The sequence below is a fragment of the Vidua macroura genome, chromosome 2 (assembly GCF_024509145.1).
Source record: "Vidua macroura isolate BioBank_ID:100142 chromosome 2, ASM2450914v1, whole genome shotgun sequence".
In the NCBI taxonomy this organism is placed as follows: domain Eukaryota; kingdom Metazoa; phylum Chordata; class Aves; order Passeriformes; family Viduidae; genus Vidua; species Vidua macroura.
The window spans coordinates 73,461,062-73,479,242 of NC_071572.1; the positions used below are offsets into that span (position 1 = coordinate 73,461,062).

At 53.2% G+C, this 18,181-nt stretch overlaps 1 protein-coding gene across 5 annotated transcripts; it reads right to left on the reverse strand.

Annotated features, from left to right (window-relative positions):
• Nucleotides 1-3,116: 3,116 nt before the first annotated feature.
• PIANP (PILR alpha associated neural protein) lies at nt 3,117-16,913 on the reverse strand. Of its 5 annotated transcripts, none has more exons than XM_053971327.1 (7): nt 16,372-16,913; nt 15,316-15,474; nt 8,929-8,998; nt 8,200-8,789; nt 7,971-8,052; nt 7,508-7,735; nt 3,117-7,363 (listed from the first exon to the last, which is right to left on the reverse strand). In XM_053971327.1, the coding sequence occupies exons 3-7, from the start codon at nt 8,943-8,945 to the stop codon at nt 7,342-7,344; spliced, it is 939 nt and encodes a 312-aa protein (XP_053827302.1). In that variant the 5' UTR covers nt 8,946-8,998; nt 15,316-15,474; nt 16,372-16,913; the 3' UTR covers nt 3,117-7,341. The 5 variants fall into 5 exon arrangements, with proteins under 5 accessions (XP_053827302.1, XP_053827303.1, XP_053827301.1 ...); XM_053971328.1 differs by lacking the exon at nt 16,372-16,913 and adding an exon at nt 15,795-15,859 and having other exon boundaries at nt 8,200-8,786; XM_053971326.1 differs by lacking the exon at nt 16,372-16,913 and adding an exon at nt 15,795-15,859.
• Nucleotides 16,914-18,181: the final 1,268 nt, after the last annotated feature.

The following is an 18,181-nucleotide window of genomic DNA, read 5'->3' on the forward strand; positions in this document are numbered from 1 at the left end:
GTCTGAATAAGACCAGCACAAACCTCCACTGTAGGGGTATTTAACCACTGCATTCATGTTTTGGTTAATGAACTCGTTCAGGCAAAACTGTGTCCTAACCTGGCTAGATTGACTCCCCTGACACTAGCAGAGGACACCCACCACTGATTGCCCCTTGGTTTGGGAAGAGCTCAGAAAGCTTCTGCAATCTGTGTCAGTTTACCAAGGCTTAGAGAGCACCTGAGACAATCACGATGCCTGCGATTCTGGTGCATCCTTTCATAGACAAACTAACAAGGAAACCAACTGGCTCCCTAGCTAGGCCAGGCTGTAACTCAGATTTGACCAGTGCATGCTGTAGGCATCACACCATGTTCCTCTGATAGAAAACAAGTCACCCCAGGCTTGTTTGCTTGCTTGTTTGTTGAACCCTTGTGGTATGTCCAGCTGTCAACAAAGTCTGAGCTTCAAACTAGACTGGCTGCCCTAGAGCATCTGCTCTCCTGCCACTGGAGCGCTAACTAGAGCCACAGAGAGGCAGGGCAGGGCCCTGGAGCAGGAACTGGCATTTGCTTCCCTGCCAGATCCCTTGTGAGGATTGATCTGAGGCTGAAGATGGTTTTGTGTGCATTCTGGTCACTCCCAGAGAAAGCTGGGCTTTGGATCAATGTGGAATGCGTCACTGAATGGCCTATTATTCACTGAGTGCAATGTGCACTCGGAGACACAGCAGCCCTCAATAAAGATTCAATTCTGCCTCTAAGGATCAAAGCAGGAATGAACCAGGGAACTACTCAACTCTTTTACATGATGCTGAAATGAGAGGTTGCTTGTTTCAGGGCGACTCTTTATGGCAGTTTCAAGTTGTGCATTTCTCCTAATTAAATGGCCATCCACACAGCCAGGTCCCTTTAGTAGAGTGCAGAGCTACCTGTGATTGAAGCTCTCCGTTCCCCCTGCACAAAGGCTCACACTTGAGTTAGCACAGCTTGTCCACGCTGCCATGCCTGCTCCACACCCTCCTCGAGGAGCACAGGGATGCCCACAGCTCCACAGGTGTTTTTCCACCACTCCCCTCATGCCCACACAGTGTCGGGATGGCTCTCTCACAAGGTGCAAAGGAACACTAAGGAATGACTTCCAGCAGCACAGGCCTGGAGAGGAGGGCAGAGCCAGAGCACATGGGGTCCTAATTCCAGCCACAACTCTGGAGAAGGTCCTTGAGCAGGTGAGGTAAGCAAGTGTTGTTGGTTGCTGCCACACCCCTGCAATACAGACTCTTCCAGCTGACAGTTGCCTGATTTTTTTTTTCCCCCCATAATGGGATAATTTATAGCAGGTTACAGAAGGCATTCAGCTGGAGGGAATCCCAGATTTTGGAGATGGTTTCAAAATGTTTTTCTGAACTACTCTCTTTCCCAGGAAATCACAGCAGTCAGCAACACCTCATACTTGGTTTTTGGCCACTCATTAGAGTGATTTTTATGTGTCTTGAAGTCACTGTGCAGGTTTTGTATGTTGTTCTTTGATTTAAATGATTGCGTTCATTCCTCCCATATCTGCTATCCTCATTCAGAATGCAACTCCCAGTACTAGCTCCCTGCTGGAGAACAGGATGTGGGGGAGATGCTAGGGAAGGAGGCAAGGCTGCAGACAGGAAAGGAATGGAGATGCTGGAAAAAGAGTCAGAGCTGGGACCAGACTGGAAGGGTGGGAAGTCAACATGGACAGGTGGATAGGAGTGATGTAGGGGGGAGTGGTGATGGGAGGGGAGGGGACTAGACCAAGGAGTCAGTGTTTCGGGAAGCCAGAAGAATAAGGGGCAGCTTGTGGAGCTTCTCCTGTGAGTCAGAGAGTGAGTCCTGGTGGAAAAGGGTATGTTTGGCTGAGTGCCTGCAGCCCCAGCCTGCACAGAGGGGGCACCAGAGCAAAAGCATCTGATGACAGAGAGAAGTCAGCAGGAAGGGCTGAAGCTCGGACTGGAAGCAGATGAGGTTTGTACAAAACATCTCACTGCACCAGTGAGCACATGAGTGTAATTCCAGCACCATGAGAACCTATCTCCACCTCTGTCAAGTCTCTCTGGCTTTCCCAGCCCCAAAGCTGTTGACTGGAGAGGATCTTCCACCTAAAGCAACAGAGTGAAAGTCTCTGCTCTCCCACACTCAGCACAGGGGCAGAAGAGGTGCTGCTCAGCCTCTTGTGTGCCTGTACCCTGGGACAGCCACCACAGGAGTGTGTCTGCTCTCTGATGGGCCTGGGGCCACCACCAACCCACAGATATCCTGTCTAGGGCACAGGGTGCCATGTGGAGCGGTCTGGCACTGCAGCAGGAAGGGTCCTTCCAGTGGGCAGAAACCCCAGTCCGAGGCCAGGTCTGGCCTGCGTAGCCTGCTCCTTCCTCCAAGAGTAAAGCAGAGGATCAGAGACACCCCCAATGCCCAAAGGACTCAGACAGGGCAGAGGGAGCAGGGGCTGGGAACCATCCCGATCCCCAGCAGTCTTCAGCCACTGCCAGGGAGCAGCCCTTTGGAGTGGCCATCAAGCCTGGTGCGGCCCCAGTCCCGATTGCCGCTGGGCTTGCGAAGTGGAGGAGTTGTAGGAGACAAGGATGCTTAATTACAGAGCAGCCCTGGAAACCAGCAACAGCAGCAGCACTGTGGCCAGGAGGGGAGGCAGCAGGGCTGTAAATAGAAATTGCGGAGGCAGCCGCGGGGAACAGAGTGAGGGAGGCTTCTGTGCCTGCAGCGCTGCATGTCCCTCCCTTCCCCTCGGCTTCTGTCACCTCTCCCGGACACCCTGGCCCTCAGCGGGACAAGCAGCCCCAGGGCGTGCCTGGGAGGCAGCAGCTCCAGAGGCACCACAGCTGCTTGGGTGGGGAAGTGGGTGAAGAAGGGCTCCTCCTCCACCAGGCGCCACCTCCCATGGAAATTCACGAGGGTGGTCAAAGGGCCCCTTCAGTCGGCAAAGAGACCAAGGCAAGATGGACACAGGACCAAATTGCCCCCTCTACTCCCCAGAAGAGAATGTGGGATGCCAGCAGTCTGAGCCCCCATCCCGATGGGGTCTGCCCAGGGTGCACCTCTCATCCCACCCTAACTTTTCCAGTGTGGCACCTTCCACAGACACAAGAGGTCTGCTTTCAATATTTTGCAAAGTTTTATTTAAAAATGTTGAAACTAACATCCCACAAGATTTGAATATTTCACCACAAGGAGAAGAGAAATCCTACAAAAATATATATCACAGCGCACAAGGGCAGGGGAGGGGGAAGAGCGAGACTGAGCAGAGGAGCAGGAGGAAGGCTGGAGGGGTGGATGGAAGCCGTGGCAGAATGAGACCGAGTGGCAAAGGGAGAACAAGAGAGGAGTAGGGAAAGCGAAACGATAGGAAGGGAGAGAGAACCAGGAGGGAGACCATGGTACAGGACAAGAGTGGGAAGAAGGCAAACAGTGGGAGAGGGAAAACAACAGGAAAAGAGGAGTAGAGAGCCAGCAGTTGGTGAAGGAAGGGGACCTCTCTCTATGGTCCTGCCAGGGTAGGGCCAGGACTACAGTGGGACAGAAGGGATGCAGCTGGGGAGCTGGAGTTTGACCCAGGACTTTTGTGCTGCAGGTCTCAGCTCTAAGGCTGTGCCACAAATGTGGTTTGTCAGAGTGAAAAACCAAAACCGTTTAATTCAGAACAGTCTCAAGGTGGTCCTGTTTGAGAACTTGCAGGAAAGGAACAAACCACTCCTTTCCAAGCATTTTTCTTCATTGGGAAGTGGAGTGGGAAATGAAGGGACCAGATTTGCAAGGGCACTTAGGTGCCATTGAGGAAGAGGTAGATAGCCCTCTCTGAATTTTGGGATGCTTGGCAGGATGTGAGTCCCTGGAAACTGGACTGGAGGAGTGGTGTGGAAACACACACCAGAGGCCTGCTCCCTGCCTACTAATTGCAACCAACCAGATGGGAAAGCCCAAGCAGGATTTGGCCATGGGGTCATTCCACTCTCTTGGGTAAAGAGAAGGAGACTCCAGTTCCTGCTTCAAAGCAGGAACTTCCCTCCCTTCCACTGTGCTCACAGAGAGACCACCCTTGTGTTCAAAAAGCCAGGGCTCTCCAGGAGCTCAGCAGAGACACAGTTACTTCATCTCACTTGGCCCACTTGGATGTTCCCTTTCAATAGCATAGAAATGTTGGGCAGAATTAGCCCAAGATTACAAACACTTCCAGTTGGTTTCCCTGCACACTTTTCTCTCTAATGGAAAGAAAAAAAAAATCTTTCTCCTCCATTCATCTAGAAGACAGGGAAACCTGATGGGCTGTGATTAAGAAGGTGCTCTCCTCTGCTCTGGCTGGTGCTGTCAACCCATCCATGTGCACATCTGACAAAATATTACTCTGGGCCAGGGTAAAGACCTCAGGCATGCTCTGGCTCCAGTCTGTGTAGGGGAAGATGGTTTATAAGGCTCCAGTCATGGAGAAAACAGATCCAGTGAGATTATTTATTAACTGGAAGAAGCTTGTGTGTCCACATGTGTTCTGAGTGTTTTGTTCCAGGGACAAAGCATAGTAATGAATGTTTGGGTAGGACAATGAAGTTGTTTCCCTGTATCTAACCTGTTTTGTGTGAGAAATTGAATTACTATCATAAAAAATGTATTTGGCTAGGAAAATTGTTCTTAGAAAAGATGTTCATTATACCCAAGCCTCTGTTGTTGTAAGAGTTTTCTCTACACAGCTTCACCTGCTTTCCCCTTACCACAGTATCCATGAAAGGTTTCTCTCCCTGGAGATACTATTACCAAAACCAGAGACATGTAAAAGGGGGAGGAAAAAATCCCAAACCACCAAAATCTAATTTGTTTGCAGAATTTACAAAAGCCCCATCAAGTGTTGGAAAATGTTTTCTCCATGCCTCCTGTGGTCCCCTGCCACTTTCTTACAAACCTTCTCTCCATGCAGCATGTGGAAAGAGAAAGTCCAAGGACAGCCAATGAAGTGGAAGAGTCTAAACCTTGGCCTTGTTTCAACAAATGCTGTTGATCAAAGAACAATCTAATTAATCTGGTCTGGAAAATTACTTCAACTGGTTCAAGGTATTGCACATTACCAGCAAGCAGCAGTGCAGCCTCCTGCAGATGTCCTTCCCCAGCAGAGACGTGCCAGGGAGAGGGGGAACAGGGGCAGCAATGAATGGGGCAGCGAGCAGGAACTGCCACCTGGTCCTTCCATGTCCATCTGCAGCTTAAATGTCCACCAAATCCTTGCATGGATCCTGAATGAGAACAGGCTCAGTAACAGATCGATCTACGGTAAAGTGCTAATATCCCCTGCTGTAAGCACAGAATCAACCTGTGCTTAGACTAGAGATCTCCAGAGTCCTTTTCCACCTACATCTTTCAGTCACTCTGTGCTTTTAATAAGCCAGTAATTTTATTTGACCTGTCATTTTCTCCAAATCTCTGCTGTTTTTGGGAAGCTTATTGTAATTTACACTCTGATTTAAATGCCCTTCACAGTGAGTCAGATGGGACCCAAGAACACCTAATGGTTCAGCTGGGTAAATGGGCAGAACCAGGCCTCTTATGAAATTCCCTGTGCTTTGTCCTATAAAGAACAGGCTTTTTATGCAGAGATAAAGGATGAAAGGCTGCATCCCTGTCTCCAAGATGACTTTTGTAAGAGACCTTGTACGGTACATTAGGGCCTTCAAATGGTGGGTGATTTTCCTGCCTCTGGCCATATCAGTCCAGCAGCTAAAGGTGTTTGTACACTGTAGGGGTAACCTTATCTAAATGTGCATTTTTTCACCTCAGTGGTAGTCGGTGTGGGGTTTTAATTAATTTGAAGTTGTCCATAAAAGCTAAGAGGAACTATTGTCATTAAGTTGAAATTTGCCATCTCACATGTCCTTAAAGTGACACCCATGGGTCCATGCCTAGGAAGAGGTGGAGATGCATGGATCTTGCTCACACAGGTAAGTGACAGTGTGGCTGCCAGCCCCACAGACCACCACAGCCCTGAATAACATGTGCAGGCAACCAGTTTGGATAGATTACATGTGCCATTGCTTTCAGTTTCTAATCAGCTGTGGAACTGAATGAAGCATCACCTGGGAGCCCAGATACCCCTCTCTCATGCCCTTGGTGAGCACTGCCTTGTGGCTTACCAGTCACCTTGCACTCCAGGAGAGACCTACCAGCAGTACATGGCAACCCCTCCAGTGTTCCCAAGATAAACTAAACTGCTCTTGGTCATCCCAGGCACAGAGTCCTGTTTGCTGCCTTGTTGCCTGTGCCAGGAGTATCTGAAAGCAAATCTCTTCCTGAGCCCAGAAAAATTCAAGTTCCTCATGCCCAGCAATGTCGGCATTCCACACTTTAGCTGTGTACAGGAGACTTGCTAAATAACACGGTGAGCAGAGGGCTTCACCTCGGATTTTCTGGAAAGCATCATCCTAGACTGGTGTTATTCAGAAAAACCTTGCTGAAGGAGGCCAAAGGGGTGGAGAGGGACATCAAGGAGTCTTTCAAAGATCAAAACATTTGGAAAGCTAAAGGAATAATTTCCAACTTTAACTGGCAAGAGATGTGGCATGGGGGTGGGAACTGAGGGGAAAAAACTGTGGACGGAGGGAGGAAAAAAGATACAAGCTGAAGAGAAAAAAGCCCAAAGGAGTGTTAGGCAGAAAGAAACTGGAAAGATGTGAATATCTTCCATCTAGGGGGAAGATAATGTTTCTTTCAAGGAAATGGGTTGTTGAGAGGGCCCAGGTGCTCTGTGAGCCTCTTCTGCCCAAGCTTCACCCCTCCTTGGGACTCTCAGGAAGGCCAAGGTCTCAGGAACAGATGAAGTTGCCACCATCCAAGTCACCTGGCCGGTAATCCTGCAGCCACTGAACTCCAGACGTTCACTGCAAAGCACACGACATGGGGAGGGACACACAGAGGGTGAGGGCCCACGGGGACAGGGGTACGCCTTTCCACCTTGCCTACCCCCGATGTCAGGCATGCACTGGTGAGAGAGTCATGGAGATCCAAGTGTGTCTGCGCACAGATGCCAGAACAGGGGCTGGGGAGGTCAAGATTTCACACCACCACCAGCTGTCTTCCCTCCCACCATTCTGCTCTCTTGTCACCCTGTCCTGCATGGGCAGGGCAGGTCCCCAACCTTCCCCCAGCAGGAGGCTAAGGAGGCCCAGCTCGTCCATTTGCCCAGGCACATCCCAGTGGGGTTAGTTAATAAAGGTGGTGGTGGGCCATGGCACAAGGAGGTTGTTTTTTTTTTTTTCTGGGGTAGCAGAGGCGGGGAGAATCCGCGCTTGCCAGCGGTGACAGGAGGGTGGGGGAGCCAGCTCAGCCTCTCCCAGGATCGTCACAGGTTCACCAGTGGGATTCTGGGGGAAAGAGGGAATTGGAAATTAATTAGTGTTTACACTGCTCCACCCCCCCACTCCCGCTAGCCAACTTTGCCCTGTCTCAGCGTGCCTGTCCCCCTGTCCCCTGCCAGCCCCTCCTGCCCCAGCTCACTGGCCACTCACCGGTTAAGCTGGAATGCTGCATTCTTCCCATGGCCACCCAGTTTCTCTGCACCCTCCTGGCCCTGCCTGGACCCCTCCACCTCAGGTGTGGGAGTCAGGGGGTCGCCGTAGGGCCCCAGGATGCTGACGGTGGTGGGGGAGAGGTCTGTGAGGGGCTGCTGGCTCTCTTGCTGCCTCCCACCGCTCTGCTGCCCCGAGTGACGCCGGCGTTTCTGATTTCGGTCCCAGCTTTGGAGAGAACAAGGGGTGAGGTAAAGAGACAAGCTCCAGCCCTTGATGACAGAGAGGTTTGTGGGATGGACCCCACTACCCTCAGCAACAGAGCCCAGTGTAGCCGAGTGCCAAACCTTGCAAGGGATTGCAGCACCAGATCTGCACCCCTGGGACAAATGAGTCCCAAGCTCACAGTCTTCCTGTAGACACCGGCCCAGTGAGAGCCTCCATTGGCCCAAACCCCACTCACCAGAACTTGAATATGATTCCAGTGGCAACCAGGACAATGATTATGGAGATGGTGATGGTGACGTACAGCTGGGGGTCCACACCTGCGAGACAGAGGAGTGGGGCTTGTGATGGCCACTCCCTCCAGTCCCCAGAGAGCAGCAGGGCAAGGGGACGTCCCTGATGAGTTTTGCAGAAGGAGCTGCTCCTGCAGGGGACCGGGGTGTGAAAGAGGCAGAGTGCAGATTTACCTTCCCCCCGGGGCCCGAACAAGAAGGGCCGCAGGGTGGCTGGGGTCTCGCGCAGGTTGAGCCCCGCGTTGTGCAGAAGCGAGTGGGAGTTGGGCTGCGCCGTCGCCATCCCATGCGGCGAGACAAAGGTGTATCCCAGCGGTGGGAAGCCTGGGTTGGCTGAGTTTGTGTCCCCTCCATCCTCATCCGACACCGTGGGGCCCCACACGATGGCCCAGGGGTACTGGGAGGAGGGCATGCCGTCCTCGAACCCCGAGGGCGTGGCGGGCCGGGCCCCCGCGGCCTGGCGCCTCAGCCGCACCACGTGCCGCAGCTCTGCTCCCCGCGTGGGCAGGGCACGCTGGCGCGGCACAGCCGAGCGGGAATCCGAGCGGGAATCCGAGCGGGAATCCCGCTCTGGCTGTGAGGTCCTTTCCCAGATGCAAATGGACCGTGGGGCCGAGGGGCTCCGGCGGGTGCAAAGAGGCCGTGGGGCTGCTGGGCCCCGAGAGCGAAGAGACCATGTGCCAGGAGGAGGGACGGCCAAGACTACGAGAAGGAGATGCCACAACTGCAGGGAGTGGATGCGGGAGACGAGTGGAAGCATCCTGCTGTGGGGTAGGGGGAAGAAGAAGAGAGCCTGATCTAAACGTTCCTCCTTTGAAAGGCCAAGCAGCCGGGAGCAGCCCACCACCCACACTCCTGTTTTCTTCCTGCCTCACCTGCCAGTGTGGGAAGCTGTGAACCTACCAGGCACTGGGCTCCATCTCAGATGCAACAGTGTCTTTTGCTCACTCAGGATCTTGTCTCATCTTCTTCACTGGGAACCAAAAGGGAGGGGTGTCAGTGTCCCCTCACACAGTGGTGACGGCTCTCTCCTTGCAGGCAGTGTGAGCTCCCGGCCCCGGCTGGCAGGATAAGGGGAGTCCATGCACACACACGTGCACCCTCTCCTGCTCCCATGCCCCCCATGCACGGAGGTGCATTGTCCCCATCCCCATGCCAAGTCCACCCAGAAACACATGCGTTAGCATATGCTCACAAAAGCAAGGAGCGATCTCTGGAGCACACGTGCCCAGGCACATGCACAGCTTCCCCAGGAACTCTCCTGTCTTAGGGCCGAGAGGGGGATTCAACATCTTTGTTTGCTTATCACTGGAACAAGTTGGAATCTTAATTCCTGTGTTTATTTATAGTGTGGAGTGTGTAATCCATTTATTAAAAAAGAGCCTCTTCATTGTGTGCCAGAGTGAGGGAGCGAGAGGGGAAGCATGAGAGTGATAAACCAAGACAACTGAGAAAGAGTGAATCAGCGAGAAAAAGTCCAGCCTCACTAAAGAATTTAAGAGAAAAAATATGCCTATCAAATATTTAGTATTTACTTTCCTCTTAGCTAACATGAAATTACCTTCCCACACTCCTTGTCTTAATGGCCTCTGCACTGTCCCATCCCTCCCTTTCTCCTGTAGTCCTCCCTTTTCTCTCCCACCTCCCATGGCTGAGCAACAAAAGCACGGAGTGAGGTCAGGTCCTCTCAACCAGATTTCTGCCCTGGATGCTCAGCACCGTCCAGCATCAGCCTGGTGGCAGCTCGGCTGCCTTTCCTGCTGCCCACCCCTTCCCTTGGCTGGGCACAGCGCCATGCCAGCCCTTCCCCGGTGAGCTCTTGTGTGCCTGACCCCGGATCCTCTCCGCAACCGCACGCACAGGACAAAAAAAAAAAAATCATGCGAGATGTTCAGCCTGCTCCTTCATCATGAAGGGGAAAGTATGAATGCCGACAACCCACGGTCATGCCCTCCTGTGGCTGCCGGGATGGAGAAACAGGAATGCTTGCCTGAGGGAGTCAATGCAGAGGCCAACCCTGCCCCTCCAGCCCTGAGCCAGCTGTGCTGCACCTCCCAGCTTCCAAGGGGTTACTGCCATCCGCCCCTGCTCACCCCATGCCCTGAACAAAAACTGCAGCCCCTCCTGCGTGAGAGGCTTCCTCTTCCAGAGGGAAAAGGCCGGGGCTCGATGTGATGTACACCTGAGAAGAGGGGGCACGAGAAAGGGCACCCAAGTCTAAGTAGCTGTCTAGCTCCTGCTGCATTAACCGGGGATATTTTTAGTTTCCTTCTGTTAAATATTTAAACAAAGTTCACAGAAAAAAAAAAAAAAAAAGAATTGTTGGCTAATGTGCCCTGCCCCTCCCTCCGGGGCAAGATCAGTCTCTGGAGGGATCCTGAGATGAAGATGAGGAGAAAAGAGCAGCTATTCTAAGCATTTCTTTGTTCTTTGCTCCTGAACCTCTAAGCCTTGGAGGGGACTCAGTATTAAAATGCAGCTCTGCAGAGAGGCAGCAGAATGGAGCAAATTTCTTCTGAACCCAGATACTGGCGAGATCTTGGCCATCTGGATTATGATCACGATGCCATGGAAGATCATGTCTGGCAACAGAAATCCATGACAGAATTTATTTTGGACTTTGAAAGGGAGGGAATCCCAAGCATGGAGGACCTCCTTGTGTGAATCCCCAGACTGGAGGGCACACAAGTTGCAGGAGAAATTTCAAGGTGGCCTGGAGTGCCTGGGACTATGCCTGGGACTCACCACGGGACAGCAGTTTCCTGGGATGAAGAGGCTGCTCTGCTTTTGGCACAGCTCAAGTCTTCAGGGGCAGGGGGCTGTTTTGCATCGGGAAGCAGGAGATGTGGGGCTGGACAGTGCCATCCCAGCAGGGGTGACCTTCTCCAAGTGCAGGCAGACCTCAGTGCCAGTCCCGCAGGGAAGTATGGCACAGTAGTGGTGCACATGTAACCTCTAGCACTCCTCCTAACAGCGATGACTCTACCCTCAGAAATGTGCCTGCGGGTAGGAATGCTGGGGTCGCTGCGCTCTCCTCCTCTCCTCATTTGTTGGGAGATCTCATAATGGAGACAACACTGTTCTTCTAAGCTGAGATTGTGAGCTCCAGCAATGACACCCCAGTCTATGGACTTCCAGGGTTGAAAACCTGGGAATAAGATACCCTACATAGCCAAATCCTGGATGCCTTTCACACACAGTTCTCTAAATTTCAGCCCTATGGAGCAGAAGATGTGTGGAATGAGCTGAGGAGGGGTGAGCCCCAGCACTGACCGCCTCATGTGCACATGATGCTGAGGAGGGGACAGCCCATACATGGGGTGCAAGCCTCAGACTGGAGACACTGCTGTGCATGGGTTCTGCTGCCTAGAGTGAACAGCTGGTGATTCCCAATGCCCCCACCCCAAAGGTGGCTCCAGATGAGTGCAGGAATGATGCAAAGTTGGTTGGTCTCCATCCACATGTTCTGGTTTGCTAATGAGATCATGGCCAAAGACTAAGCGTGTGTCCTGTACTGGCACACCCAGGACTGACCGTGGAGGAGCTGGGAGCAGGACAGAGGTGTCTCCCATGGCATGGAGGGTGTGGGAGCAAAGGAAGGCTTCAGGTGAAAATACCAGGCAGTGCAGGCTGGATTCCAGCGTGCTTGGAGTGTTTAAATTCAAAATGGAGCATGGATGTCCCTGTGGATTATTGACTAAACAGCAGACAAAGCATGTCTGGGGCACTCTGCGGTCAGCCACTGGCAGCAGAATTGTGTCCTAGGCACCAACCCTGCTGTGTTGGCGGGCAAGAGTAACACATGCCCTTCGTTCAGCTCTGGATGCAGCTCCCAGTGTGGATCCTGAATAAACTGGTAGACCTTCAGAGCAGAGATGGGGATGCCTATGCTCTCACTAGCTGGGAGTATAAATCCCACCTTATACCATTCAAGAAGCCTTTGTGTGCCAGAGCAGAGAGATTTGATTTCTGCACCAGTACCTCATGGCAGGGCTCTTGCTTTCATATGTGTTTCCCAGGTCTAATGGCAATAAAACTGGACAGGGCTACTCCCAGAGTCAGAACAGGAAACCTGTATACTTTCACTCTAGCTACAGAGCCTTCATCTCAGCGTTCTGGTCCTGTGATGCACAGATGACAGAGTGTGAATGACAAAGCTATTTCCCCGGGGCACTTCATTGAGCTCAGTTTGTGAATCTTGGTGCTTGAAAGCAGTGAGTAAGAATTACACTGTTCTTTGCTGCTGCATATGGACCCCACCATCAATCCAGACTGGGGCTAATCTGTTAGAGGCTGCTCTCATGCATTTGCAGGATGGAAGCATGAATCCTGCTGCTGTTCCCCACACCCATCTGTGCTTCCTCCCTCTTTGTAAGTCTCCTGCAGCATGGACCTGCTGCTGCTGGGACATGAGAGAGCAGATCTCAGTAGCCGTGCTCCAAAGCATACATAGCAGTTCACCAAGGGGGGCTGGGAATTTACGTCCTACCTAACGGCTAGGAGCAGAGCCTGCTGCACTCCTGCTCAGAGCAGGGAGCTCTGAATAAACCCTGAATGTGACACCCTGAGCTCTGGAGTTCAGACACTACTGTGCCCCAGGAAAGCCCTAGGATTCGCTTACTCCTTCTCAGTGTTCAGGATTCTTGTATACCTTAATGCAATAGAGAAATCCTATCCAAATAAAAAAGGCACGGCAGGAATAAAAGAACCAAGGTGCCAGCCGTGTGCTGTAGCTCCCTCACATCAAGTGCAATATGTAACCTTCTGTTACAAAATGCTGAAGTTTGACAAATTCAAATGAGGAACAATACTATTAATAAAGAGGGTCACACACCAGCACAATTCACCTAGGCAGGTGGTGTGTTCCCTACTGCCTGCAGCCTTTGGCTGGCTGTATTCCTAAAAGACTTGCTACAGTTCAATCAGAAGTTATGGATTTGGCGCAGGAAATTAAATTGGTGAAATTCTCTGGCCTGTGCTCTGCTGTAGGTCAGTCTCGACGATCAAAATGGTCCCTCTGGCCTTAAAATCTGAGAATCTCACAGCTTTCTCAATGCCTAGCCGAGATCAGCTCTGACTGGAGAGCAGTTGGATGAAGCCAAGCGCACACAAGCCGTGTTAGTGAGGAGCGGGTAGAGGCTCTTTCCATCCGGGGATGGGAAAAGAGTTGCACCCTATTCTGTCTGGCTCAGCCGGCAGATGATGATCTATCTGTATTTTTGTAACATCTAGAGCTTGACTGCTGTGATATTGTGCCTCTAGGAATGAAGCTGTCTGCTCTCAGAGCACTCCAGCTAGTTCAGAATGCAGCAGTCTGTTTGCTCGGCGACTCAAGCTGCCGGGAATGCATCACCGTGCCCCTCTGCACCCCACATCGCCTTGCCTTTGAGTGCAGAGTCCGGTTCAAGGTCTCCAAACCAGCATTCAAGCTCAGCATGGGACAGGCCCCAGTGACCTAAGCAATCAATCACCTCTCCTTATGCAGCGATGACCTCACATGACGGATATATTCCACTGGAACAATGAAATTGCCAACCAGTTTGGGGAGAGGGGGAAGGGATGGAAGAAGGGTAAAGAGGCTAATGACCCTGAAAAATGGAACATTCACAAAAGCTGGGCCAAGATTATGAAACTTACTGCTGGCTGAAATAACGCTCACCATTAGCAACCCCGCAGCACCAAGAGCTTCATGCAAATCCTTGCTTCGCCCAGCTCCCCCACTGCAACGATTCCACTTGAAATAGTGATGAAAAAATCAAAACAAAGCTGAGGAGGACCCAGCCCTCCTTACAGAGAAGGAATGCTAGGTTGGCTGTCATTTTTTAATCTCCCAGCCAGCACTAAGGGCTGTGGTGACAGCTACTGATACGAGACTGTGATCTGGGACCACAGAACCTAGCAGCTATCTCCAAGCACTAAGCAGAGCGAGTTGAGGCACTGGCAGTGAGACCCCCCCCACCCCGACACTGTGTGATACCCTGGGCACACCACACCTGTATTTTTCTCAGTGGCCATGAACACCCTGGAGTTCATGGTCCAAGAGGCAGAGATGCAGTCATTACTCATTTGGCAGCAGGAAGCATGAACCCCGATGTTGGTGAAAAGGGGTTGTGTATATGCCCTGCTGTATTTGGCTGGGTGGGGACAGGGAAAGAGAGGAATCCTAGAGCAGCTGACCCAGAGAGACAATTCTGCTGCACTTGAAGGAGTTTTGGCAGCTGGGACTGTGAATCCTAATGCTGGTACCCTGGGGTGGAGATGCCAAGCCCATCCAGGGAAAGAGTTCCTGCTATGTATGGGGCTGGGGGCAGCACCTCCCAGAGCTGGCTGAATTTGGGGGCTGGCAGTTGGGATGCAGTGGCTCACATCAGGCTGCTCTACCTGATGTCTGAGGCTGAGAGGATTGGTGGCAGCACCCAGGAGGATCCAGCAGGATCCCGGAGGGGCTGACACTGCTCGCCCTGAGTCAGTGCAGGTCCTGCAGCGTTCAGTGACTTGCCAATAGGAATTCCCGTGCCAGGCTGCCAGGGTGAGCACTTACGGGCTGGGTATGGTAATCCTAAGCTGGGGCAGAATGCAGGGCTGGAAGGGTGATGCTGCATTTGGATGTTTTCATAGCAAGGGAATGGGCGTGTGAAGCCCATCAACGGTCCTCTCAGCTTAAGTCTCCCTGCATTTGGGAACTGTGAGTGTGGCCCCATTCCAAGCAGCACTCTAGGATGCCGATCCCCTGCCATCTAGTGCCTGCCTGCAATACATGTCATGAGTCTGACAATCTTCTGCCTCCCAGTTTCCTACTGTTCCCGGGCATCCAAGTGCTTCAAGTGCTGAGTCTCCACATCTGAATTGCTCTCTCTTGCATGGTGCACCCTTGGCCAGGCAGGAGGTGGGATTGGCCCCTGTTTCCTTTCTCCAGCTGCGCCAATTTGGCTGAAGTCGCCTTCCTCAGTGCAGGCTCCAGTGCTCCAGCACAACAGGTCTGTGATGGAGCCCGGAGCTGGAGGGTAAGAGGCAGCGATCCCTCGGCTGTGCCCCCTCCCTCCCGGCACCTCAGGCATCCCCTGCCCCCGACTAAAAGAGGAGGAAAAGGAGGGGGGAGGAAGGAGACAGCCGGTTGGAAGGAGACAGAGCACCTAGATCGGGAAAGGGAAAAGAAGAAGGGGAGAAAGGACACAGGGAAGGAGACGGGGAGAGATGACTTGGAGACGGGCATGCAACCCCACTCCCGCCCGCCCCTGCAGCCCCGTCCCCACTCTGTCCCCCAAGCCCGGGCCGAGAGGATGAACTTACCTTGCGGGGAGACGAGTGGGGCGCAGCCGGGGCGGCAGAGCACAGGGCTGGGGGAGCACAGCTGCTGCTGCCCGTGCTTCTCATGGCCAGGACGAAGGAAGGAGAGGAGGAGGAGGAGGAAGAGGAGGAGGAGGAAGGTTTGCTGAGGCTGAGCTTTGGCTGAGGGAGAGGGAGCGAGAGATGCCTTGAAATAAACAGCTGCCGAGGACTGGTCCAGCCCCTCTTTCTCTCTCTCTGTCTCTGTCTCTCTCGCTCGCTGCCTCCCGTTAACCCCATGGCTGCTGGCACGGGCGCGCCCGGCACCGTGGCCCCCGCTGCAGCCCGCGGGGGGCGCCGGGGCGGCCGGGCGAGGGCAGCGGCCGGGCGGGGGCAGAGCGTCCCCCCGGCCCGGAGCCCCCTGCCCCGGCGGCCGAGCGCGAAGGCTCCTCCCGCTCCCTGCCCGCCCGCGCCGCGCTCCCGCAGCCCCGCGCCCGCCGGACCTGCCCCCCGCCGCCTCCCCGCCGCTGCCCGCACGGCTCGGCTCGGCTCGGCCCGGCTCCGCTCCGCTCCGCTCGGCTCCGCTCCCCCGTCTCGTCGGTTATTTCGGGATCTTCACAGGAAGCGATTAGGTTGCCATGGAGAGAGGTGTCTCCAAGGGACCCGTCGCTCCAGCTCGCTCCGGCGAATGCCACCCCCGGACCGGTCCGTCCTTGGGGGCGGAGGCCCCCCGGGATCCCCCTCCCCCGGGCCGCCTCCCGGGGCTCATCCCCGCCGCCCCTCGCCTTTCCGCCCCGCAGCAGCGCCCTCGGGGAGATGCCACCCCTCGGTCCTGCCCCAGGTCCCCCGTCCCCGCATCCATCATCCCCGGGCTTCGGGCCCCCGGGCCTCCGTGGCCGCCGCGGTACCGGGCGGGGGGGCGGCAGAGGGCCGGGTGGCCCCGGCGAGGCGCGCCCCCGGCGGGGCAGGCGGCGGGGTTCGGTCGAGCCTCACGAGCAGAGCCCCTGGGACACACGGGTGAGGTAGGAGCGCTGGGGAAGAAGGGGGGGAGGAGGGGGATCCTTCCAAAGTGTGTTTTACCCGTTGAGGGATCACCCAGGTCTTTTGAGCGTGTCCCCAAGTGCGTTTCTGCCAGGGATCGATAGGATGCGTCTGGAAATGGTAGGGATGTGACAGCAAAATTAAAGAAAGAAGCTGATGTGCCTTTGAGGGGCCGAGTATTTCACAGGGAACATCTCCCTCCACCATCAAGAACCAAACAGAAAGCACAGACCAAATCAGAAGGGAGCAGCTGAGCAACCAACGGGCGAGAGAAGAAAGTCAATGACAGAGAGACAGTTTCCACTCCAGGGCCTGAAATATGAGGAAGCAAGACAGTAATTTCCTCAGATCCTCAAAAACAATCAAACTTTTCATCATAAAGCGATGAGGGAACACTGTGACTGACCCTGGGAAAAAAAAATACCAGAAAGAAATAGTAGAGACAGCACTGAGCTGTAAAGCAACCTGCCACTGCATGAGGGATGGAAGCAGGTGACAAATGGACACAAAGTACCAAGCCTGAGCACGGCAGGATGGCCAGAACAGGTTGTGCCAACTTTGGACAGATATCTGAAGGGTCTGAGTCTGTTCTTCACTAGGCTTCCTGTGAGCTCCTGTGCCAATAAACCAGGCTGCTCTGAGCTTTCCCATGCCAGGATATTTGAGTCTTGTGTGTGAATTTGTGAGCATGTTTAGGAGAGTCAACAGGTTTTTCACGTGTTTGGGAGTGATGTCATTGTGTGTTTGGAGGATCAGCATGGGGATGGGGTTGTGTTAAGGCTTATTGTTACCAGGAAGTCGTGGTGTGGGAGGAGGGCACTGCGGGCAGCGGTGTCATGGCCGAGGTTTGTGTTGGATGCTGCAGCACTGTGTGTCACCAGGCATGCACACGCCAACCCCCCCGGCTTTTGTCCCTTTCATGTACATGGGGCTTTATTCAGAGATTATCCAGGCTCCTGTCACACTCCAGCCTTCTCATCTCTAGCTCTCAGAGGACTTGTACAAATCATCTGCACAAACCTTGCTTAGTGATCCCTCACACTCTCATCCCAAGAAACTCCCTGTGCAGACATGGTGGAGCAGCGCAAGTCAGCGTTCAGCTTGTCTTGTTCTCTGTGTTTCTTCCCCTGCTTTCTCACATGGAAGTAGCAGAGGGTAGAAAGCTCTGGAAGGGGCTACATCAGGCACACAGGCTGTCTCTGACCTTTTCAAATCCTGACGAATGTGTTTAGTATAATTGGGAAGCACAAAACAGGAGAAATTTCAACCAGGGAAAGGTCAGCTAAAGGGTGAAAATCCAAATGACGCAAACACTGAAAATCCCCCTGAAGAGTAAAACTATAGAAGGCAGCAAAAGGAGTCAGAAATATGAGAGAAGACAAAGAGCAGGATTTTGTAGGGACCAAGGAAACCTTGGTAGATGTGGTGGGGGGAGTCAGGAAAGCTGTCGAGGTGATGGGAATAGAGAGCTTAAGGGTTGATGTCACTTGTACCTCACTCTTATGTGATATAAATGGAATGGCTTGTTTGGTTTCCTTTTCAAAGGAAAGTTAATGTAAAATTACATGGAAATTTGAGGGGAGAGGTGGAATCAGGTGTTACTAGCTGTTATTTTTGTCTGGCAATGATCACGTACAGATCATTTACACCAGGAGTCCTGAGCCCAGGCAGGCCTCTGCTGCTGGTTTTACTGTTGTTTCCTAAGGGAAGAGAGACCCATGTTGTTGCCTTGCTACCTGCAGAATCCTGTCTATCTGTCTTTCTGTTAGTTGCCATGGATTTGACAAAATGACCAGATTCTAAAAGGTAAATAAGCTCCAACAAATTGTATGAAAACCAGCAGCCTGAC

Excerpts from the sequence above, each read along its gene's own strand:
- PIANP (XM_053971327.1), bottom strand. Across the intron at positions 7,736-7,970 it reads GGAATCATATTCAAGTTCTG|CTGGGACCGAAATCAGAAAC; the intron begins GTGAGTGGGGTT and ends TTCTCTCCAAAG. Across the intron at positions 7,364-7,507 it reads GCAGCATTCCAGCTTAACCG|AATCCCACTGGTGAACCTGT; the intron begins GTGAGTGGCCAG and ends TCTTTCCCCCAG.